Here is a 25729-nt window from a genome sequence, read left to right as displayed (position 1 = left end):
CTTTTAATACATTATTTAACTATTCAACTGCCACAGAATCATAAATTAATTCTTTTGCTAAAAGATGACTCAAGCTTTCACCTTTGCTTCAATGGAATATACTAAACCCAGTCACTAGATGATGTTTCTAATTTTACTGGACTAAGGTTTTAGGCTTATTAACTTTAGACTGTCCCAAGCCATCTTACCAGAGAACTTTGAAATATTTCTTTTGCCTCCACCTTTTTAATTTAAAAAGTTAATTGAAAATTAAAAATTAATCTCATTTTAATTTTAAATATATCTTATACCCAATAATTAAGAAATATTTATAAGATAATCTCCTTCGGGGCAATGTGGAAAGTTCCAGGTTTTCATTACCTCAAATATTAATCATCAAGAAATCAGACAATGATAAGAAAACATCAATTTCTCTTTTCTCTGGTTAATTTACTCCTCAGTTTTCACTATTATTCATTACTGTCCGTTTTTATTAGAACTCTTGAAGTTCTATAATTTCTAAGATAAAAAAAATATTACTAATACAAAGGTGCCATCTAGTGATGATAGTGGGTAAATGTATGCTATAAAAAAATGTGTGTGCTCTATCTCCCATCCTAATTCTGCTTTGGCTTTTAAAATACATTGCAAGGAAAAAATGTACTAAAACTATCATACTTGAAACAAGTGTCCTAATACTCAATCATTTAACATATGCTGCTTTTGATATATTACTACTGACTGACCTTCGTCTCTGAAGTGAGAGCATAGTTAACAGGTTCATGGAATTTCAGAACATCCGGTTGAAAGGAATGCTAGAGACCATCTACTGCCTAGTCCAACCCCCCAGTTTTCAGATATGAAAACTAAGGCCCAGAGGATGTCTGACTTGTCACAAAATTAGTAGTATTTGCCTTAGCTTGGTTCCTGATGGATTGTACAGCAAGATATTACCTTGTTTATAAACATTTTAAATAGCTCAATAACAGGTTCCCATTCAAACCTGCAAGGAAGGCACAGGGTAAAATTCCCTGGTCTAGACTCTCTTCATGGCTTTCCCTTCTGACCTCTAAGTGGGCACAGAAACCCTCAGGGGTTATGCTTTGTCCAGTAATCATCAGTGGAAGAGCTGCTACAGCTTACTGAGTGCTTGCTAGGTACCAGGCGACGTGCATGAGCTGAGTGTCTCCCACCTTCCCTGCGTAAGTAAGCACGTGGGGCCTGAAATGAGCATGTCCCGTTTCCCCCTTCCCTTCATCTCCGCACATTCACAGAGAGCAGGAAACCATTATCAGAGCCGAGCATTCCATGCAAAGGAAATTATACATACAAAATTATGGTGGTATAAAAAGGCAAGCTGTATTCGGAGAATGGGGGCTGAAGCTTTGGGTATCAGAAGAAGATGCAGGTGCTAAAACTATCCTTCCCCTTCTCTTGCTGTCTAGATGGGAGGAGGCAAGATTTGATCAGGAAGCAATACAGCGAAAAAAGAGCTAAGGCAGACAGAGACTGAGCCAGGCTGACCTGAGGATTTGACTGATTTGGGAGATTATGGTCACATGGTCTTGACACAGAGCTTTGGTGTCAGGACTGGAAAACCAATATACTGAACAAATGACAAGGGTGGAATTGCAAGGAAGTGAAGATGGACTCTGGCAACCTCGTACCCAGGTCTCCTACCACCCAGTGCACCCAGGCCTCTCAGGAGTGAGCCTTAGAAGCCCTCAGCAGTGGAGACAGGCTGGCCTGCTGGTAAGATTATGTCCACTTTCCCAGCTCAAAGGCACCTCCCTTCCTCCTGTCCTCACTGCCCCAGGCAGAAAGCAATGTCTTATTCACATTTGTGAGCGGGCTTGAGGAAGAGGGTCCCCAGAGTTGAGCATGCTAAGAACAAGGAGAGAAGAGAGCCAGCAAGGTCCATGTGATGCTGTGTCAGCTTCCAGCAACAAAAAGGAAGTTAGCCCCTAGGACCAGGAACTCATACTTTGGAAACATGACTATCTTTATATTGTTTGTATTTTTGAGATTTATTTTCCCTTTTTGTTCTTTCTCGCTATTTGGTAAAGTTTGTTTTTAAAATGTCAACTAAGCAAAGTGGACCAAAGAAAGCAGTTTTTGTTCAAAGAAAGCAGTTAATTTTTGTGCTTAGACAGCCGAGGGCTGGGCAAAGGGTGAAAGCAGGATTCCAGGGGGTAAATCCGTAGGCATTAACCTTCCCTCGGGAAGCCTTCCTTCCGGAGCTCTTTTCTGCTAAAACATGGAGGGTTCCGTGTCTGGTTTTACTAACTAAGCGACAGCAGTTCCTGTAGTAACGCGCTACAGATGACTGACAAAAGCTTGGCCCTCTCAGAGCGAGGTGCGGGGAGGGGGTTGTTGCAGTTTAGAGAGGATTGAGGTCAATCGAAATGGTGGGAGGGAAAACATTGCTGGTAGGAGGAGATGGGTCTTCTACTTGTGTCCCAGCAGCTGCTCTCCTTCCTTCCTGCCACCGTTTGCCAGCACCTGTGAAAAATGAGCCTGAAGCATGTGCTGCCTACTAATATTAAGGTGACTGTGAATTTCTTAAAATGTACCTGTAAAATAATTAAATAAAAGGTGTCATAAGTTTGAGAGAGGAGTGCAAGCTGGCAAAGACAGCAAATATTTGAAACCACAAATCCAGGCTACCCAAGTGAGAGGCCTTCTGTCCTTGTCTGTTGATGAAATCAAAGTGCTAATACTCAGCTTTAGACATGACTATGACTAAAGCTGGGCCATGACCGAGCTTCTGTTCAGATATCTGTTCTACAGTTTTCAATCAAAAGAGAACTTCTAGTTATTTATACTGACAGTATAATTTCCAACAAGCAAGTTCAACACATGCACAATGTCACATCTTGCCAAGAATATCTTCAGCTCCAGTCCTCCTACCTCTAACTTCCATCCCAACACTGTTACCTGAAAACCACCTCTTATTCTACCTTAGGGGTGTCGAACTCAATCAGAGAAGGGGCCAAAATCTAAAATCCAGCCTAAATCGCGGGCCGAATGGTTTACTGAACAGTCATAAACTGTCATTGTGATGGAAACGCAGCGGAGTGCAGTGATGACAGCGCGGTGCGGGCCACATTGCAAGGCCTGGCGGGACGGATTTGGCCCGCGGGCCTTGTGTTTAACACATGTGTTCTACCTGCTTCTTCCACAATCCAATAATCGTGAAGACAACATGAAAAAAAAGATCATACTTCTTTCAATACAAACTGTTCCTTATGAATAAAGAAAGCACAACTCTTCTTTATATTCTTGTGAAAGACATGTCTCAAAGTGGGTTTCCCCCCAAAAAAGAAAAAATATCCCATTTCCATAAAGAGAACTATTGCATAAAGCATTACAAATCTTAGGTTGAGGGATGCAACCCCAGCATTTGAGAAATCTTGCCCTTGCATTATCAATGGACAACTTTCAACCTACTTTGAAAAAGCTGGGGCATGGGAACCTATTCACAAGGGCAGAGGCTTGACTTCCTCACAAAAAAAGTCTCTTAGAAGGAATTTTATTGTACCTAGAGGCTATTTTTGCCAAGTTGCATTGTCACAACCATGACCAAGAAGCAACTGCAACCCATCCTAAGAATAAGTAGCCCTGAATTACATTGTAATGGCAATTTAAGAATAAGAATTTGTAAAAATTACATTTATAGAAATATTAAACATAACATTAGGGACAGAATAAAACTTTTGACGTTCTATAACATGATAATACTTTCATTAGTAACACTACCATTCTATTGGGCAGTTTTCAACATCACCTTGTTTCAGGCATTGTATTGCTTTTCTTGCACTGTCCAATATCATTTTTATAACATTCTAGGAGGTAAGTATTATCCCCCCTTTATTCATGAAGAAATGAAGGCACACAAAAGCCAAATTACTGCCTAGAAGTCACACAGCCAGTAAACAATCCATGTCTGACTGAAATCCAGACTTTTCACTGAACAGCAAATAAAGGAAGAACATCTCCAGGCTCTAAAACAAGTTTCCAGAAGACCAAGTTGTTACAGTGAAAACTTTCAGAAAGCCACAGGAACATAAACCATTATTCCCAAAATAAACTTAAGTTGTAAGAGTAAAATTTAAGCATTACCTTAGGCCAGCCATTTTCAACCAGTGAGCCACGGCAGGTACACTGGTGTGCTGCAAATAGAACATGTAATACCTGACTATTTTAGTTAGGGGCACTGACCTCTTTTCCCTTACATTGTCAAATAAAAAAATGACAATAGCTTTTCAGTGTGAATAAAAATTATACCTATCTTTTTGTCGGATAGGCAAAATATATGTATTTTTGGTGTGCTACAGAATTTTAGTAGTTTATGTGTGCCTTGAGATGAAAAAGGTTGAAAATCACTGCCTTAGGCTAATGTTAGAAATAGTCTTTTGTTATTCTCATTAATGTTTTTAAGGAATTGAAAATAATTTGAAGTACGTTTTGGAAAATTTCACTAGAATTTGATAAGACTATGATCAAATATTCACTGAGTCCCCACTAGTGAATAATAGTCCCCCTGTTATTATTAACATTAGGTGCCATGTTAGGTATTTGGATATGGAAATCCATTAGAAAGTTCTCATTCTCAAAAAATTTAGTGGTGTTGGTAGATACAAGTACAGTGTCAAACCATAATACACTATGGAAAATATAATGAAGAGTGAGGTGTAGGATGATTTCTAACCTAGCCAGTAGGTAGTAGGGGAGTTTACTGGAGGAAGAGTAGCAAACAGTTGCCAGCTGCAGGGGGTGGGCTGTTCATTCTAGGTAGAGTGCAAAACCTGGGTACCGACCAGAAGCAGGAAATAGTGAACATAACGGGGGACCCACAAGAAGGTCAGGGTTGCTGGAGCATGGAGCAGGAGCCAGGAAATGGTCACAGATAAGGGTGGGGAGGGCGGCAGAAACAAATCCTGATGTTTAAACCAGTGAAATATTTTAAGAAAGTGACGGGGGGGAGGGGAGGGCGCAATGTTAAAATATGTACTCAGATAATAATTTAATAAAAAAAGAAAGTGACATACTCAGAATTATCCTTTAACTAAACCCCTCAAGGTTTTTCTGAAGCATGGACTTGGAAACAAAGCTGTGAGTTAACTCCTGGTTATAAAGCTTATTAGCTGTGTGAACTTTATTATAAAGCTTATTAGCTGTGTGAACTTTATCAAGATATTAAACCTTCTAAGCCTCAGTCTTATCAACTGTAAAGTGGGAAGTAAATGAGACAATGAATGTAAAGCCCTGGGACATAGTAAATGTTCAATAAATGGTAGCTCTTATTATTATCTATATTAATAATAGCCTAGGAGGCACCACGCCCTCACGTCATCACAAGATGGCTGCGTGCACAGTGGAGGTGAGGCCTGGTGGCCGGGGGGCATGCAGAGGAAGAGCCGGGTTGCAGCAGGGGAGGGCAGTTGGGGGCAATCAGGCCAGCAGGGAAGTGGTTAGGTGGTGATCAGGTTGGCAGGCAGATGAGTGGTTAGGAGCCAGCATTCCCAGATTGTGAGAGGGATGTCTGACTGCGGGATCAGGCCTAAACTGGCAGTTGGACATCTCCTAAGGGGTCCCAGATTGGAGAGGGTGAGGGTCAGGCTAAGGGTCACCCCCCTCCACCCCCATGCATGAATTTTACGCACTAGGTCTCTAGTTAATATTATAAGTCTAGAAGTTCAGAGGCCCATATGGGAGTTCAGATGAGATATACTGAGATTCTGAGTAGGGATAAAATAAACAGGACAATCTGAGATTTAGAAGAGAGAATTGACAAGACCTGATAACCAGGTGATGGAAGTGTGGGTAATTGAGAAAGAGGAACCACTGATGAGCACTAAGTCTAAAAAAGAGTGACTGAATGGCTGGTGCCTGATGGTACTCCTGACAATATGTAAGGCAGAACAAGTTTGGGAGTCTGATTTGCATTGAGAAAGAGGTATGCATTCAAGAATGGGTACCCAGATAAGTTTGGAGTCTGAGGTGCAGGTGTCAGGTGTGTTTAGAGTTAGAGAAGCAGATGTTGTAAGTATCTCATTCCTACAAAGTGGGTTTCAGTCAGAAGAGCAATGAGCTAGGTCAGACCCTGGGAACACCTACTATTTAGGGGCAAGGAGAGCAAGAAAAGCCTCAAAGAAAGAAAAGAACCACAGAGGACAAGAAAAGCCAAGAGGGCTTTTTATAATGAAAGCTACAGGAGCAGGATCTCACAGAGAGTCATCAATGGGGCCCAATGTAGTTCAGAAGTCAAGAGAGCCCTTGGAATTTAACAGAAACAGCTGCTGATTTTAGACCAGAGGGCAATTTTAATAGGACAATGAGGACAGAGCTTAACTATACAGTTAAATTACAAATGGGAGTGAGGAAGTAGAGCCTACCATAAACTTTGTAAAGTTTCTGAAGAGGGCCCTGGCTGGTTTGGCTCAGTGGACAGAGCATCAGCCTGCAAACTGAAGGGTCCCAGGTTTGATTCCGGTCAAGGCACATGCCTGGGTTGCGGGCTTGATCCCCATTAGGGGATGTGCAGGAGGCAGCCAATGAATTATTCTCTCTCATCATTGATGTTTCTATCTCTCTTTCCTTCTTCCTTCCTCTCTGAAATAAAGATATATATATATATATATATATATATATATATATATATATATATATATTTTAAAAGTTTCTGAAGAAGAATTATATAGCTATAAGGAAGGAGTATAGGATCAAAGGTTAAGTTAAAAATTATTTTTAGGATGGAACACTCTGAGCATTTTGTGAGCTGAGAAGAAAAAGGTAGATAACAAAGGGTGATGATGCAGGAGAGAGAATTGCTGACAAAGCAAGGTCTTTGAGGAATAGGAAGGAATTTTTAAGCATCTACTGTGTAGGGGCACCTGTGAACAAACCATCAGAGCAGAGTGTGACACGGATGCTGGTCTGTGGAATGTCTTCCGCAAAAGGACCACAGAGGCTGACTGTGAGATTCCCGAACCTAAGCCTGTGCCTGCTTACCTCTGCCCAACACGGTGTCTGGCACACACCTCCTAGGCATTCGATGATGTTCTTGGTATGAATTAGTGAATATTCTTGTCAGAAACATTATTTGAAGGAGAGAAATTTGATAAAGAGATATATTCTAAGACAAAGGGAATGTAAACACTAATACAATTAACTATTTAACAATAATAATAGTAAACGTGCTGAGAAAACATATGCATCTAAGAGCTTTCTGGGCAGCTGAAGGCTGAGTTGGGGAGATGATGGCACCAGGTTCAGAATGTAGAGAAGACCTGCAGTGGTTCCAGAACTCTCTCTGACCAAATATATCTCCCAATCTGCAAGCTTATGCTTAAAATTCATTTAACCAATTTAAGAAGGAACAATTCTTTTCATCTTAAAATTATAGATAAAGGATTAAAATCAAATTCACCACATTCACCACAAAATCAAATCAGTCAGATAGATTCTGGCTCAGAAGGGTCTGGGTCCAAGCAAAGTTCCACCGTATTCTGGCTGTGTGTCCCTGGCCAGGTCCCCTAATCTTCTCTGGGAAAGTAGACCATGTGACAGAGGAGTCCCCAAGTCCTTTTCAAATCAATTGCTCAAAGGTTCTGAAATAGTGAATCTTAACCTTCTGAGGTCACATACTCATCTGAGAATCTAAATGAAAGCTATGAATTCTACCTACCGAACCCCAAAATAAACAAAGACACATGCATATAAAATTCTGAAGATCACTTGAGAAATCCCTGACTGTAGATTTTCTTCCTAGAGGGAAAACAGGCAAAATGCAACACTTCATAATGATGCTTTGTCTTCCTGAAAAGTACTGGGGTCAGCCACCGGTGCAAGACCCACGGTGAACAGTTTGCTGGGTCCACCTGAACTGTATGTTTCCTCATCTCTGAAATCCCAAGTGCCAAGTATAGTGCCCTGAATATATTAAGAACCCTCTTAATTTGTGGGTCATAATGGCTTGGATGTAGAGGTCTCGACATTTCAGACCTTTGGTGCTTCAGAATGAGCCCAACTGCAAATCTTCCCTTTGAGAATCAAGTCTGGATTCATAGCAATCACTATGGGCCTACTATACAGGGTCTGCCAACTTTCCAAAACTGACTTCCATTTAATTAAAGGGGCTTAGCACTGCAGACTTTAAACTATGCCTCATTCTAGAGAAGAATTTGATGGCTCTTCCCTTTACCCCAAAAGAAAACACATGGTATCTTCTTTTTAGTAGAAATCCCTTATATTTATATAACTCTCTATACTTACTGGTTTCCATACATTAAATATTCATCTGGGAGGTAGGCAATATATGCAGTACTCCCATTTTAAAGGTAAGAAAAGAGAATATAACATTTAAGTGATCACAGAAAGGGCTTTCTACAGCACCAGGACCCCAAGTCACATTTTTGTAAATATGATACTCTGTGAGCCTTGTAACAAGAAAGTATGAGAGGCCTCTTTAAAGTGACCAAGCAAACCAGCTATGACATTTAATAAAATGTTCAGCAGTAACATCTAAATAGTACTTATGATTTTAGAAACTGAAACCCATAACAACTGAAGACATTTTATACATAATAAAGTTTTATTTTTTTCAAAATTCAATAAGAATCAAACCAGCCTTTTATGACTTTTTTATAAAGCAGAATCCACTGTATACATTAAGAAGGATAATTCTATACTTACCTATTGCACAATGTAAAATCTAGAGGAAAAAAGAAAGGAAAAAGAAAATTAGCAGAGATCAACAATATTACATAGCTTTATTTCATATAAACTAGCCTTTCAGTAAGAATAAAGTAGTATCTGCCAGTACTATTAAATTTGAAAAACAAACATTCCATTTTTCAACTTGGATAGGGGCAATTTAATAAAATGTAAATTCTTATTCAGTTTTTTATTTGTTCATTTTAATTTTATCTATGGAAGATTTCCAAAAAAGCAAATCTCACCCAGTAGTCATATGTAAACTTATAAGAGCAGTAAGTAAACACTGAGTGGCCATATTATTATGATCTCTGAACGCATAATAATCTGGCCATTCAGTGTATATCCTATATAATAAAAGGTTAATATGCAAATTGTCCCCTCGACCAGTGTCAGGAGCCATAAGGAAAAAGTCCCGTCTCACTTCCTGGTCAGTTCCACTTCCTGGTTGAGCAAGAGGCCAAAAAGCCCAGGCTTCAAAACCGTTATCCCTCCCACATTGGACTAGCCAACCAGCTAAGAACAGGTACCCACTGCCCAGCCAATCACCTTGTGACAACACCCCCTTTTCCTATCCCTCCCCTCCCAGCCTGAGAGCTTATAAACCATTGTTCTTGAATAAAATTTTGAGGCTTGATCAGAACCCTGTCTTGCCTCCATTCTTCGAGTTCCTTGTTTGCTTCATTCTCTTAGGTGATTTCCAGGTGCCCTCGTTGTTGCCCTGCGGGTCGGGGCAGACCAGGAGTTCGACCAGCAGGCAGGCTGGCCAACCGCCCATGTCCCCTCCGCCTGACCAGGCTGGCTAGACCCCACCCATGCACGAATTCATGCACCAAGCCTCTAATACACACACACACACACACACACACACACACACACACTCTGAGTGGCCAATTATGTGTTCAGAGATGATAATAATCTGGCCACTCAGTGTATATCTCCCATGTCTCACGTTCTACAGAACAGAACTGTCAAAGACCAGAGCACAGAAGGTTAGAAAAGACTTTGTTGGCACCTTTTGCCTAGCAAACCCTTCAACATAGACATTCATTCTATTATACAAAGCTCTACCCTACATTAGTATCTTGTCTCATTCCATAACCTCATTACAGGCATGCTCCTGGTCTAATCTCTAACTCTGCATCTCTTTGAGCTCCAGGCCTACATTCCAAACTGCCTTTGAAATCTCCATCCAGCTGCACCTGCAGCAGTTCAAACGTGGCATGCCTCAATGGCAAGCACACCAACCTCCTAGTCTCTCAGGTGCAACTATTCTTTCCTTCCTCTCAACCCCAAGTCCAACAGGTTTCCAAGTCCAGCCTATACTTCTGGCATCTCTCTTCCCTGTTATTTTTTTTAAAATATATTTTATTGATTTTTACAGAGAGTAGGAGAGAGTGATAGAGAGCTAGAAACGTCGATGAAAGAGAAATATCGACCAGCTGCCTCTTGCACACCCCCTACCGGGGATGTGCCCGCAACCAAGGTACATGCCCTTGACCGGAATCGGACCTGGGATCTTTCAGTCCACAGACTGACACTCTACCACTGAGCCAAACTGGTTTCGGTTCTTCCCTGTTATTTTTTAATTCCAGTGCCTGGGATGAGAATGCTATCTCTTCATCTCAATGGCCATCCAATGAGCCAACTAGGTTCTTCTAAATCCCCTTCAAATTAACCCTGGTGGTGGTGGTAAAGAAATAATTTGAAGCCATCCATAAGAATGATTTAATGACCAAAGCTTTCCTAAATGATAAGACTTATCAGCTATTGTAGTGCATTGTAGAATTACATTTCTCTAGCAGTCTTTGTGTGGTTTGACCCTAGCAAGTATCCTGGTAGGTAGGCAGGACAAATATCTCTACACGCAGATGAGAAAACCAAGGCTGAAAGAGGCTGCACAATTTGCCCAAATAAGTAAAGTCTAGAATCAAGAAACTAGGTTTTATTTCTACTCTATTGGTTTTTCTGTCATAGTACTTCCTGGAACGTTATTAGTTTTATTATCTACAGAGGCCTAATTTGACAAGACTTGGCTTATCTAAAACATGTTTGATAAGACAGCTCAAAAACTATTACAGTAGTCCCCCCCTTATCATGGTTTCAATTACCCATGATCAACTGCAGTCTGAAAGTATTAGAAGGAAAAATCCAGAAGCAATTAGTAAATTTTAAATTGTGCACTGTTATGAGCAGTGTGATGAAATCTCTCCAACTCTTTCTGCACAGGGCATGAATCATCCCTTTGTCCAGCATTTTCATACTGTATATGCTACCTACCCATTAGTTAGTAGTCACCTGGGCTATCAGATTAACTATTGTAATATCAAAGTGCTTGTGTTCAAATAACCCTTATTTTACTTAATAATGGTCTCAAAGCACAAGAGTAGCGATGCAGGTAATTCAGATATGCCAAAGAGAAGCCATAAAAAGGTAGATATGTATAGGAAAAAATATAAAATATACAGAGTTTGGTACTATCTTCAGTTTTAGGCACCTACTGGGGATTATCCCCTGTGGACAAGGAGGGGCTATGATATTTCACTAAGTTGTTTTTTGGGGAGCACCGAGGGGAAACCTTAGATTAAAAAAATCAGGCTGCATGAATTTGTTTATAACTAATAAGAGAAAAGAATTACTATTCTGCAAATCTTATAATCTTTTCCTAAAGAAAACACTGCTAAGAATCTCAAATGTATGAATATCACAAGATGAGCTGGACCTCCTGCTGCAAAGTTGAAGAAAGTGAAAAAACTCAGGGCACTCAGGGTGAGGGGGCAGGGGAAGAAAGGTCCCTCAGCCTAGCCTGTGCCCTCTCGCAATCCGGGAGCCCTTGGGGGATATCTGACTGACAGCTTAGGCACCCTTGGGGAGTGGGCCTAAGCTGCCAGTCAGACATCCTTAGCACTGCTGCTGAGGCGGGAGAGGCTCCTGCCACTGCCTATGTATAATACTCGCCAGCTGTGATTCTGGCTTCTGGCTGAGCAGTGCTCCCACTGTGGGAGCACACTGACCACCAGGGGAAGCTCCTGAATTGAGCTTCTGCCCTCTGGTGGTCAGTGCGCACTATAGTGACTGGTCATTCCATCAGTTCTCTGACATCCCGAGGGGTTCTAGATTGCGAGAGGGCGCAGGCCAGGCCAAGAGCCCCCACTGGTGCACAATCAGGGCAAGGGATGGACATGGGAGGTTGGCCAGCCGGGGAAGGACCACGGGAGGGCCCCAGGGTGTGTCTGGCCCATCTCGCTCAGTCTCAATCGGCTGGACCCCAGCAGCAAGCTAATCTACCAGTCAGAGCATCTGCCACCTGGCAGTCAGGGCATGTCATAGAGACTAGTTGACCAGTCCACTGTCTGACCCCTGGTGGTCAGTGCACATCATAGCGAGCAGCTGAGTGGCCTGAGCATATCATTAGCACATTATGCTTTGATTGAACTGCCAACTGGATGACCGGACACTTAGCATATTAGGCTTTTATTATATAGGATAGTCCTGGTTGGGTAGTTCAGTTGGTAGAGTATTGTCCCAGTATGCCAAGGTTGTGGGTTCAATCCCCGGTCAGGACAAATACAAGAATCAATCAATGAATGCATGGATAAGTGGAATAACAAATCCATGTTTCTCTTTCTCTCTACCTCTTTTTTCCTCTCCTTCCTCTTTCTCTTTAAAGTCAATAAAATATTTTAAAAGACATAATAATGAAAATATGGAACTAATTTTAAGTGAAGTGGAATAATATGCCAAGATAAATACCAAAGTCGAGAAAATGAGGAAATACAATATTATTGTAAATCAGCTAGGTCTTAATCATTTATAAGTGTGGTATATAATCCCATAGGTTGTATCATGGGATGGGATAAAAAGCAACTATCACAGAAAACATCCTTCTGCTGTGAAATCCTGCTGAGATATTCAATCTGTTTAGTTTGTAAAAAGACCTTGGAATCCATTTTCCTTGATTGATGTAGTAAGGAATAGAAGATGGATTAGAAAACAACAACCAGTAATGCAAGAGGCAAGAAAAGTAGTTGTATAATAGGTTGGGGATAGCTTTAGAATAAAACATAAAAACTACAGCGATCACCCAAAAGGCAGTAATAATAAATATTACTAAAATAGTCCATATAGAGAAATCCAGTAAGACCCGACTGTCTCCACTAACTTAATAACTAAAATCTAAACAGGAACCTCAAATCTCCTGTTACATATTTTCAGTGTTTCATTGCGTTTGCAATAACAACGCTATTGCACTGAAATCCTTTTCAACTAAATAAGCAAGCTGGAAATGCTATAATACCTACAACACAGAATGTGCTGAGTGAGCAAGTTACTCAGTTATTTGCAGATCACACCTTTATTTCATTTAGGTTCCTTTTTGATATCAGCTGTGATAGGCAGAATTCTAAAGATAATTCCCCAAGATTCCTGTTCCTTGATTATGCAATTAAACACTAATCTAGGTATTTGGCAAATGAAATTGAAGTCCCAAATCAACTGATTTTAAGGTATGGAGATTATATGGGTAGGCCTGACCCCATTATGTGATCCCTTTTCAAGCAGCAATTTCACCAGCTGATGGCAGAAGGTGAATTCAGAGATATTCAAAGAACAAGTAGGATTCGATGAGCCATTGTTGGCTTCAAAGATGGAGGGGGCCATATGCAAAAACTAGAGCCAGGATGACCTCCTCTAGCTGACAGCCAGCAAGGAAATGGGGACTTCACACTACAACCACAAGGAACAGGATTCTGCCAACAAGCTAAATGAGCTGAGACACAGATTCTTCCCAAAGCCCCCTGAGTCAGCCTGGCTGACACCTTGATTTCTGTCTTGCAAGATCCTGAGCAGAGAACCTAGCCTCTACTGAACCATGGGCTAATAATAAACGAGTGTTGTTTAACTTGCTAAGTTTGTAATATTTTGTTATGCAGCAATAGGAAATGAAGACAACAACCATCTTCTAACTTAATAAGCTTTTTAACTTCTCGTGAAGATGTTTTAGTATTAATATGTAATACAAGATTATCAATTTATATCTTTAGAGGGGTTAGCCTGGGGAGAATATATGAAGTCGGGGAGGGGGGCGGGGATGCAGAAGGAATCTTCACTGAGCTGGACAGTCTTAGGCATTGTGGGATATCTAGCAGCATCCCTATCTATTGTGGTGATCAAAATACCTTCACAATTTTCAAAGTGCACTCTGGAGGGTGGGACTGCTCTTGCTGAGATCCACTGAGAATCACTGAACTAAACTAAGCATATTTCAGTGGAAAAAAACTTAGAAGATTTGCCAGAGTCAAAATCTCTCTTGAAATTGTGTAAACAGTTCTCTCCTCTTTTTGTCTTAAATCTTTATTGTTAAAATATTACGTATGTCCCCTTTCCCCCCATTGACCTTTCCTATCCCCCTCCCCAGTTATCTCCTTTGAAACCCTTACATTTCACCTATAGCAATAAGCCAATTTTAAATGTTAACCTCAACAATACTCAATGCCATTTATCTCAATAGGTTATTAAAAAATATCTTTTCTAAACATTTTTCATTGTTAGATTGGTCTTACTTTGCTCACTTACTATCATTCTTTACACTTTATTCTATGCTGATAAGCACTGAAATATCTCATGAAATTCCATGTGGACACCTTCCAATATGTACCATAAAGCTGTACTGCCCAGCTATTCTGTTCAGATTCCACCAATACACATGTGCCTGTTTAAATTTAAATTAAAAATAAATAAAATCAAAGTTTCTCTATCCCACCAGCCACATTTCAAAGGTTCAATAGCCACATATGACTAGTGGCTACTGTTAACAGACAGCACAAATTTGGAATGTTACCACTGTAGAAAGTTCCATTGGACACTGTTCAAGACTTGGTTAATTTTAATTTTTTATTATATAACTAGAGGCCCGGTGCTCGAAATTCAAGGATGGAGGAGGGGGGTGGGTGTCCCTCAGCCCAACCTGCACCCCTCTCCAATCTGGTACCCACTGGGATCGGGTCTAAATGGGCAGTGAGACATCCCTCTCACAATTCAGGACTGCTGGGTCCCAACTGCTCACCTACCTGCTTTCCTCATTGCCCCTAATCTCTTCTGCCTGCCAGCTTGATCTCCCCCTAACCACTCCCATGCCAGCCTGATTGATGTCTGACTGCTCCCCTGCCAGCCTATTTGCCCACAACTTCCCTCCTCTGCCAGCCTGGCCACCCCTAACTGCCCTCCCCTGCAGGGTTGATTGCCTCCAATTGCCCTCCCTTGCAGGTCTGGTGCCTCCCAAGTACCCTCCCCTGCTGGTCATCTTGGGTCCACACAGAGGCAGGATCTTTGACCACATGGAGGCAGCCATATTGTGTGTTGGAGTGGTGGTCAATCTGCATATTACTCTTTTATTATTTAGGATAGAGGCCTGGTGCATGGGCACGGACCAGCTGGTTTGTCCTGAAGGGTGTCCCGGATCAGGGTGGGGGCTCTCTTGGGGTGTGGGGCATCTGGGCAAGGGGCCTGTGGTGGTTTGCAGGCCAGCCATGCCCCTGGAGACCCAAGCAGAGGCCCTGGTATCTGGAATTTATTTACCTTCTACAACTGAAACTTTGTAGCCTGGAGTAGAGCCGAGCCTCCTGCTCGCTCCCTGGCCTTGGCTGGCAGCCATTTCTTTTGGGGTTTATGAATCTAATATAATTGAAACTTTGTAGCCTTAAGTGGAAGCCTGAGCCAGCCAGGATGTGTGGAAAGCTTTTCTTCTTCCATTGCAGGGGACAACCCTAACCTCCCGCTCTTCCCAGCTCCGTGGCTGCTGCCATTTCTGTTTGGATTTGTTTACTTTCAATAATTGAAACTTTGTAGCCTTGAGTGGAGGCTTAGGCCAGCAAGGGCAGGCGGAAAGCTTGGTTTTCTCCATTGCCTGACAGACCCAAGCCTCCCTCCTGCTCTCTGTGGCTGTAGCCATCTTGGTTTATTTGCATACTCAATCTGTTTGGCTGGTGGGCATGGCTTGTGGGTGTAGCGGAGTGATGGTTAATTTGCATATTACTCTTTTATTAGGTAGGGCTAGAGGCTCATTGCAGGAAAATTCCTGCAGTAGGGCTTCCTGCGGCGGTCTGCTTCCCTCCCTTCTCCCCCGCATTGCCTGCTTCCCTCCCTTCTCTGCCACCCCACTTGCTTCTTCTCCACAGCTTTGCTCCCTTCTGCAGTGCTTGGCTTCCTTCTACGCTGTCTTCAGTATTTGCTCTGTGCCTGGATATGCAAATTAACCACCATGTTAGTTGGGTTAATTTGCATATTTGTTTCTGATTGGTTGGTGGGCGTGGCTTGTGGGCATAATGGAGGTACAGTCAATTTGCATGTTTCTCTTTTATTAGATAGGACAGTTAAATATCCTTAATAAGGTTCTTTACTTTTTGTGGGAGTTTTAAAAATGTCTCCATCTGTAGGAAATTGCATGGTCTGTTACTACAACAGAAAACTAGTAATGCTTTCTCCTGGCTTCTTGTGAATTTTTTAATTCTTTAAAGTCCAAGGATGGGGTAAAAAAAATCTTACATTTTAAGATCTCTTTTTTTGCTGGAAAAAAGATAAGATCTTAAAACAAAGACCTTATCTTTGTTTTAAGTTTAAAAATGTAACAAATAAGTGCCTAGAAAGGGATGGGATTTCTTTTCTTCAAAAACAGCTCCTATGTGGAACTCTTATGTGCTCTCAACAACCATAGTGTCTTTCAGTTCAGAAAAGTTTTCTATAATTTTCCCCAATTATTTATGAATTATACATTCCAATCTAGTCTACTTCTGTAGCCTTACTAATTGACAGTCTGCATGTCCTCAATCTGTTTTCTAGATACACTGGTTATATTGCCTTATTAGTCTTTTGATTTCACTACTTTTCTATATATTTTATTTTTCTGTGGTTCAAATTCCACCAATACACAATATCTCTAATGTGCTTGGCACTACTATTTTGTAATGTTCTCTTTTCATTTCTGGTAACTCCTGCTTTTCTTGAATATTCAGTCTCACCTATCTCTCTGCACTGAGGCCTCCCTTCCTGCCCTGCCACCATCAATATTTTTAGTTCTCTTTAAATTTCAGCACATTCCTTCTATAGCCACTAACTTCTTACTTCTTTTAACACAATAACAATTTGCTTCTATGAACTTCAGTTGTCAAGAGTGAGGCCTGTGTGAGTGGGCTCCTGTTTCCCACAGGCTCCCCTTTCCCTCCTAGTGTTGTGACACTTATTAATTATACCCAAGTTCTATTTTCCCTCTGGTTTTCATGTTGTTTTTGAAGCTGGTTAATCTAGGTTTGTTGTCATTCCTGCCTGTGTTAGCTATTTCCATTATGACTCTGCTGTCTTTTCAGAAATCTCTCTTTGAGGTCTGTTTTCTCAAACCAAGTCTTAAGAATAAAAAGGTAGTGCTGAGAAAGACAAATATCACATGATCTCACTTATTTGCAGAATCAAATGAAAAAAACGATTGACCAACAAAATAAGACCTGAAACATGGAGGCATGAACAGACTGACATACCTCTGTGTGGGAGTTGGGAAGAAGAAAAGAGAAACCAAAGAACTTCAATACTCATATGCATAGCCCATGGACACAGGGGCAACAGAGGGTGAAGACCTGGGGGTGGGTAAGGGCTGTCAATCAGAGGCACATCCAATCATAAGCATTTGAAAGTGTCTGCTACAATTACGGTCTTATGCTAACTAAACATATTCAGAAGTCTGAATTCTTTCAAAAATAAATTTAAACTGATATAATGTAGCATCAATCTACTAATTTCTAAATTTTCTACTCTACTCTAACAAAGCTGAAAACATAAGAATCTGTCCTTACCCCTGAATATCATGAATCCAAAATAAGAATGAAGTAAAAAGAAAACTTATCATTATATGTCATTATAGATGAACTAGGGCCCAGTACATGAAATCTATGCATAGAGGGACTGTCCCTTAGCCCAGCCTGCACCTTCTCCAATCTGGGACTCCTCAAGGGATGTCCTACTGCCCTTTTAGGCCCTATCCCAGTCACAATCCAGGACTGCTGGCTCCCAACTGCTCACCTGCCTGCCTTCCTGATTAACCCTAGCTGCTTCTATTTGCCAGCTGGATCACCCCCTAACCGCTCCCCTGACAGCCTGATTAATGACTAATTGCTCCCCTGCCAGCCTGTTTGTCCCTAACTGCCCTCCCCTGCAGGCCTGGTTGCCCCCAACTTCCCTCCTCTGCCAGCCTAGTCACCCCTAACTGCCCTCCTCTGCAGGCTTGATTGCTCCCAAATGCCCACTTGCAGGCCTAGTTCCTCCCAACTGCCCTCCCCTACTGGCCATCTTGTGGCAGCCATCTTGTGTTCACATAGGGGCAGCCATCTTGTGTGTTGGAGTGATGGTCAATCTGCATATTACTCTTTTATTAGATAGGATACAGGCCTGGTGCACAAGTTGGGGCCAGCTGGTTTGTCCTGAAGGGTGTCCCGGATCAGGGTGGGGGTTCCCTTGGGGCGTGGGTGGCCTGGGCAAGGGGCCTGTGGTGGTTAGCAGGCCAGCCACGCCCCGCCGGCGACCCAAGTGGAGGCCCTGGTATCTGGGATTTATTCATCTTCTACAATTGAAACTTTGGAGCCTTGAGTGGAGGCCAGGGCCAGCCAGAGTGGGTGGGAAGCTTGGCTTCCTCTATTGCTGGAGAAACCCAAGCCTCCTGCTCACTCTGTGGCTGCAACCACCTCAGTTGGGTTAATTTGCATACTCACTCCTGATTGGCTGGTGGGCATGGCTTGTGGGTGGAGCAGAGGTATGGGCAATTTGCATGTTTCTCCTTTACTAGTGTAGACTAGAGGCCCGATGCACCAAGATTCATGCAAGAATGGGGCCTTCCTTCCCGACTGCCAGTACTGCCTTCACTGTAGCCGGAGCTGCCTTTCCACTCTGATCCGGAGCCACCTTTCTGCCTCCCCACATTGCCTAGAGGCCTGGAGCGGCTGGGGTGATGTGGAATGCCTGGTCTTCACCATGGCAATAATGCAAGCATCCCGCTCCACCCCCGGCCGCTCGGCACCTGTGTATGCAAATTAACCCACCATCTTTGTGGGTTACTTTGCATACTCACTCCTGACTGGCCTGTGGGCATCACAAAGGTACAGTCAATTTGCATCTTACTCTTTTATTAGTGTACATTAGTGTAGATGGCAATTTTAAAATACTGAGATAGGATTCACAGACCATAAAAATCACCCACTTAAAGTATACAGTTTGATGTCTTTTAGTTCATTCACCAGTTATACGATTGTCACCACTATCCAATTCAAGAATATTTTCATCACCTTAAAAAGAAATCCTGTACCCATTAGCAATCACTCCCTACAACTCCTGGCAACCAACAAGTTACTTTCTGAAGATTTGAAGTTCCTGGAGAACAAGTAATATCTATTTGCTTTTCAAGAAAACACACACAGAGCCTTCTAAATATTCAGCATAGTGACATAATGAGTAAGATTTCAAGATCCTAGAGAACAAGTAATACCGTGTTTCCCCAAAAATAAAACATCCTCTGAAAATAAGACCTACTTACAGGTTTCCTTGAGTGAAATATAAGGCATCCTCCCGAAAATAAGGGCCCCCCTAGGCTCTGTCTCAGAAGGAAAATTAATTTACCATAAACTGGTCACTAGGGCCGCCCCGACTGGTGTCTAGCAACCAGTGACATTGCGCGGAGTCCTGATGTCACTGCTGTGTGGAGGCGGAGTGAGCAGTGAGCGAGGGGTGGGAGAGAGGAGGAGACTTTCGCAGATGCGTGTAGAAGAACAGGAGGATTAGAGTGGACAGGACGCGGCGAAGGTGGTGAGTACTGGTCTGTCTCTGGTGCCACTACCTGATGCTCACGGCCACCCTCATGATGACTGAAGGTTCTCAGTCAGTGGCAGGCCCTGCTTCAGCCCAGATCCAGGCCCAGCAAGCCCAGTGACAGTCCCCAGGTAGGCCCCAGGGGGTAAATGTCTGATAAAAAAAAGTAGGGGAGCTGTCTGGTGAAGGTGTTCAGTGGCACAGGGGTGGGGGAGGGGGATCACTTAAAATGTCACAGGAGGATCAGAGGGGGCAATCAAAATGATATAGGAGGATCAAAAGGGATTACTAAAATGGTAATCCCCCCCCGATTCTTCTGTGCCATTTTGATTCCCCCCTCTGATCCCCCGTGTCATTTTAAGTGATCCCCCTCCCCCCACCTTGATACCCCAATTCCTTTTTTTTACCCCTAGAAATAAGCGCAAAAAGAAAAAGCTACTTCGTGGAGTGCGAGAAAGGAATCGTGGAAGACTCTTGGGGCCAAAATCTTACTGCTTTCTGCAAAGAGATGATGTTGAGTATCTGATTGGTCCGAAAATGGCGAGCAGAGTATGGTAACCTCATTGAACAAGTGGACAGGGGAAATGCTAAAAAACGCAAGTGTGGATCAGGTCGGCAACCCTTATTTTCCGAGCTGGAAGACCTGATCTGTGAATGGGTTGTTGACAGGAGAGCAAAGGCTTTGGTTGTGAATAGGGCTCAGAATTTGCCCTTGCAATGGCACCACAGTTTGACATAGCCCCCGAAGACTTCAAAGCATCAAACACTGGCTGGATAATTTCCTTCAGTGAACTGTCTTTAAGAAGATCTACCGGTACAACATTGTTTAGGTTGGAAGATACTCAAGTTATTAAGTGAGCACTTGCATTCAAATCCTTTATTGATGATGCTGACTTCTCTAAATACAGTCTTTCCAACATGATTGCTATGGATGAAACAGCAGTGTTTATGGGTCAATCATCTTAAACAACAATTGAACAGCGGGGTGCCTCCTTAGTGTACATTTCCCTCCACTGCTTACGAAAGTGCACGTGTTTCCTGTATTTTGGCAATTCGTCTGGATGGCACTAAAACCCCACCTTTAATCATTTCTAAGGGCAAGAAGGAAAAGACTGAACGTGTTTTGGGCGTTTTTATTCTTGAAACTGAAAAAGCCTGGGCCACACAAGCAGTTATAAGGAAGTGGGTCAATTTAATGCTGCCGCTTGTTATGCGAGGGAGCCTAAGAGGTCTGCTAGTCTGGAATGCAGCCAGCACTCACCGCACTAAAGACATGAAGACATTTCTTCACTAAAGAAAAATAGATCAGATAATGAATCCCGCAGGAATGAGGGACTATCTCCAGACTCTTGACATTGGAATAAACAAGCTATTCAAAGACAATTTGCACATGGAAATTAATGACTACATTGAAAATAGAATGGAGAGAAATCAGCATGGAAACTTTGTGAAACCTAAACTGCAAGAAGTTGTGACTTGGGTGAAGAATTTATGGGAGAAAATCATTGACAGTTGCATTGCAAATGCACTGCGAGCAGGCTACCTTGACAAGAAGTACTCATTTAAAGACTGTGCTATTGCTAAACATGAGAGATTTGGTCCACTGATTCTGAAAGAAATGGAGTCACAAGAAATTCACCAGGAAATTCAGGAATTGGACTGTTATGATGACGTTCCAGAAGATGATAACAGGATTGATATTGAATAAATGAGTAAATTCTTGATACTGTAGGATTCAGTTTGTCTGGTTTGTGTTGACAACTACCGTACTACTGTACCATATACAGGTAATAAATTTTCTTTATTTTCATTTAACAATAAATGTGTACTGTATTCTTCTTCATGGAAAAATAAGACATCCCCTGAAAATAAGACCTAGCGCATCTTTGGGAGCAAAAATTAAATAAGACACTGTCTTATTTTCGGGGAAACAGGGTATCTATTTGCTTTTCAAGCAAACACACACGGAACCTTCTATTATAAATATTCAGCATAGTGACATAATGAGTAGCTGACCTCCCTGCATTCATTTTCTCTACCTCTAAACAAGCTATACTGTCAAGCTCTAGCAGTTCCCATAAGGATAACTCATCTTTAAATACTATGCACATGTAATTATTCTACAATGTAAGTTGGGGGGACAATATAACATTCCTGAATCGACAACACAGGAAGTGTAGTTTTATTAAGCCTCCTTTGTTGCCCCAGGCTGAGGAGTCTCCTGCAATCACTGCTAATTCTCTGCATATTCCTGGGAATCTTCACTTCATTAAGCAGAGTTCTTTTCCCAAAAATCAAACCCAGGATTTACCACCTAGTTGCTTCTCAGTGGGAATAACAGAGATGAAACCAAAAATTCAAATTATTTCCTTAAATCCCTGTTTAAAATTCAATAGGGATAGCCATGGATTAATTCTTCAAAATCTAAAATTTGATTCCTGGGTGGATTTTGTATCACACTATTTAATGCCACCACCTTTCCTAAGATATACTTACATTTTTAAAATAATATCTCCAATATTATAAAGTCTTATAGAGATACGCAGAGAGAGAGAGAGAAGGGAAGAATGTGGCAATATCAAATCCTTGGTTCTCACTGCTGAGCTGATTCCTTTGATTTTTGTAAGTTTAACCTGTATCTTTATCAACCACAGAAACTGATAAATTCCTTTTTTGCTTAAAATACTTTGAATTGTGTTTCTGTCACTTGCAGCTCCAAAATCCTATACTGACCCCACGTGGCAGGATTGGAGATACATTACCTTTAATACAAGAAAAATAAGCATTTGTTAAATTTTTTTTTACATTGGATGCCTTTAAACAGGTTCTACAGTTTCTTACATCTACCACTCCCAACATTCTATACCCAACAATTTCCTGCTTCCATTATATGCCTGCTCCTGAAAGTATCTTGAGTTTGCTAACACTTCCCTAAGATGTCCCTAGAAGGTTAAAAAAAACACACCAGTATAAGCTTGTTTTATTTGTCTTCCAACAGAAGTAGAATGTAAAATAGATTCCAGGTAATACAAGTTAAATGAGATTGTACTTTATCTAGACTTCCTAGATTTCACTCCTAGATTCTAGAGCACATGTGTCAAACACCAGGCCCGCGGGCCAAATCCGTCCCGCCAGGCCTTGCAATGTGGCCCGCACCACGCTGTCATCACTGCACTCCGCTGCGTTTCCATCACAATGACAGTTTATGACTGTTCAGTAAACCATTCGGCCCGCGATTTAGGCTGGATTTTAGATTTTGGCCCCTTCTCTGATTGAGTTCGACACCCCTATTCTAGAGCATGGTCTAGAAATCACCATTTATAGTACACTATTAAGGCAAGTCTTCAAAATTTAAAGCAAATCCAACAGATATGGCTACTTTAATAGAAATCAACAGCAACAGCAACAACAAATCTCAGGACCTACCTCCAATAAGGCTCCAGTTTGGAAGAATTTCAAAGGCTTTTCAATGGCATAATAAAGGCTATGATAGCTACCCTTAGCCAGGTATGCTCTCACCAGACCAACTGCTATAACAAGCCATCTAAGAAAAAGAGAAAAAAGAGCAATCAGAAAAAAATAAATAAAGGTGATCAGGATCTAAGGCAATAGGAAGATGTGGTAACAACAGATATTGCTAGAGGTGACTTCAAGAATCAGTGTCCTGGATTTATCAACTATACTTCTCAAATGCCAATTGTGTGTTTTATCAACTATAACTCTTAAACGCCAACGGAAATGTTGCACCATACCAAGAGTGCTCAGCAAAAGCACAGTGGCACCTCACCCATCTGGAGCTCAGCTCTTTTGCAACCTTGCCTGTTGAGAACAAGGCCAAAATGAAGGGAATAAGCTAAACTAGTCCGTGAGCAGTTAAAGTAAGTGCCAAAGAGTAAGACAAGAGGGGGGAAAAAAGTGTTAAAGGAAAAATTTAAATGGATTGTGTAGTAATAATGGGTGGGCAGAAGATGTTTTAAGTCATTTTTATAAGTATCTAACTGGAACATACCCATATCTTAAAATCTATCCTTTTTAAATTGCAAATGAAATAAGAATATGTTAATTTTTTAAAGAATAAAAGCGTGGGTTTTTTTTTTTTTAGTTTGAATTTCCCAAAATCAATTCATTGAAGAAATCCAAATCAATACCAAAAGCAAAACAGGAAAGCACTTAGATGTATGTAACTGTAAATGTTACATTTCTGTTCTGCTATCCTTTTCAAAAAAATAAATTTCTCAGGCCCAGAAATTTCTTTTCATTTAAGTTCCATAATAAAATGAAAAGATCTTTGTTAAGGTATGTGTCCTTGAAGGCAGTAATAGATTTACCTTTATATATAAAATCTCAACCATGTGTTGCAGTATTTTATGTTATTTCTACAAAATGTCATACAAAGACATCAAATAGTCTGTAAAAGAAATGAACTCCTTAATGGTGTCATACTGTATCTAATGAAAAAAGCTTACTGTACTCTCACAGTTCTAATTTCTCTTCTTAGATATCATTCCTTACACCCCACCCCCTTCTGTACATTCACTGCTCAGGAGTAATGACTTAATTTCTTCTTTCCCAATGTACCTGAAAATCCCTCTCCAGGTCCAATGTTCTCATCAATGCCCTAGGCTAAGGCAAGGATTTTACATATGAATATAAATACACACAGAGTTCTGAATAGTCTTAAAATCACTGTGACCATTATTTGACAAACAAAAAACACACACAAAAAAAAAAACACACCACAAACTTGCATCTGTAATATTTCTTCATTGGCCTGTGCATTCTAGATCCAGATCTAACACAAACTAGTTCGGTGACCTCAAGCAAGTCAAGCAAGTCAAGCAAGTCACAACTTCTCTGAGCCCCTGTTGCAACACTGGCCATTTCTAATACTTGCAATAAAGCCCATGATCTTCCCAAGATGTTAATATGACATTAGCATCTTGTGTTTAAAAACTGGGCGTGGGGAAGAGGGGAAATACATGTACATTTTTACTTATATCAGCATGTGAAAGATACACAGAGTAAGCTGCGGGGGTGTGTGTGTGTGTGTGTGTGTGTGTGTGTGTGTGAAGGGGGTCTGGATGTGGATGGAAGGGAAGGCTGAGAGGGAAGGTTTTTCACTGTATGCCCTGTATATAGGGTATCCAAAAATGTATACGCACACTTTCAATAATTATAAAAGCAGTGTTTATTAAAACTCATTTCATTTTCAAACTTGAGCTATCAGCTGTTGGTGTGCATACTTTATTTGGGACACTGTATAATTTAAATTTTGCACCCGCCATTGCAAAGATAAATAAAAATGGATGTCCACTATACAGTTCTTTCAAGTTTCCTGTATGTTTGAAAATTCCAACATAAAAAGAAAACATTAAGGAAAATGTTTTACAGATGAATTAAATGTAAAAATAGGTAACCTATGATCCATCTCACCCAAAATCTTGAGATCAAAAACTTGGAGGAACCTGGGAGAGCCCAACTCTTTTCGTTTTGCAGGTGGAAAAAAAACACACACAAAAAAAATGGAGGCCAAGAGAAAGAAAGTAATTTATCCAAGGTTGCACAACTAGTTAAAGTGTCAGAACTAGAACCAAATCATAGCCGTGACGGGAATGGACCTTCAGGAGGGAGAAAGGAGAGGAAGTACACCGTTGGGTGGGTCTATTCCCCTCCTCCCCAGCAGCAGCTCTGCCTTCCACCCTCAGCGCCTTCCCCACCCCACGCCAGCCCACCGAAGTCCAAACTCGTCTAAAGCACCGCTCTGCTCCCGTCCCTGGTCCAAAAAACTTGGAAAGCTCTCCCCTTCTTCCAGACCACCCAGGGCTCAGCCAGGGTTTTGAAAACAGCCGCCTAAGGATATACCGTCACTCTGCAGCCTGAGCTGTCTCCACGCCCTCAGGGGAAGCAGCTCGCCACCCGCGCCCGGCCTCCAGGGCTGGGATCTAGCGCCGCAGGGTGGCCCCGCACACCGCCCCCCGCGCCTGGAGGTGACTGGCCCACCCGGCCTCCGAGGCCCTCGGACCTGCGCCTGGGCAGCCTGCCCCGCGCCTCGTGGGGGCCCCCGAACTCCAGCTCGGGGCGCACCCGCTGCCTGGGCACTCGCTGAGCCCCCGCCCAGGCGGGAGGGAGTCAGGGCAGCGCCGGGCCGCTCGGCGCTCGGCAGTCCGCGGCGCCCAGGTGCCGGGTCCCG

The 25729-nt window shown here is 42.0% G+C and overlaps 1 protein-coding gene across 1 annotated transcript in view; it reads right to left on the bottom strand.

Moving 5' to 3' along the window:
• The window catches only part of HACD2 (3-hydroxyacyl-CoA dehydratase 2), an 82311-nt gene that overhangs the window by 56255 nt on the left and 327 nt on the right, over positions 1 to 25729 (bottom strand). Inside the window, exons 2-3 of the mRNA XM_036447531.2 lie at positions 22966 to 23083; positions 8677 to 8695 (exon numbers count right to left, since the gene is read on the bottom strand). Of these exons, the coding sequence (XP_036303424.1) occupies positions 8677 to 8695; positions 22966 to 23083 (137 nt within the window). The remainder of the gene's footprint in view (positions 1 to 8676; positions 8696 to 22965; positions 23084 to 25729) is intronic.

Source organism: Pipistrellus kuhlii, unplaced genomic scaffold (genome assembly GCF_014108245.1).
Source record: "Pipistrellus kuhlii isolate mPipKuh1 unplaced genomic scaffold, mPipKuh1.p scaffold_m20_p_2, whole genome shotgun sequence".
Taxonomy (NCBI): domain Eukaryota; kingdom Metazoa; phylum Chordata; class Mammalia; order Chiroptera; family Vespertilionidae; genus Pipistrellus; species Pipistrellus kuhlii.
This window is presented reverse-complemented; position numbering and strand designations above follow the sequence as displayed.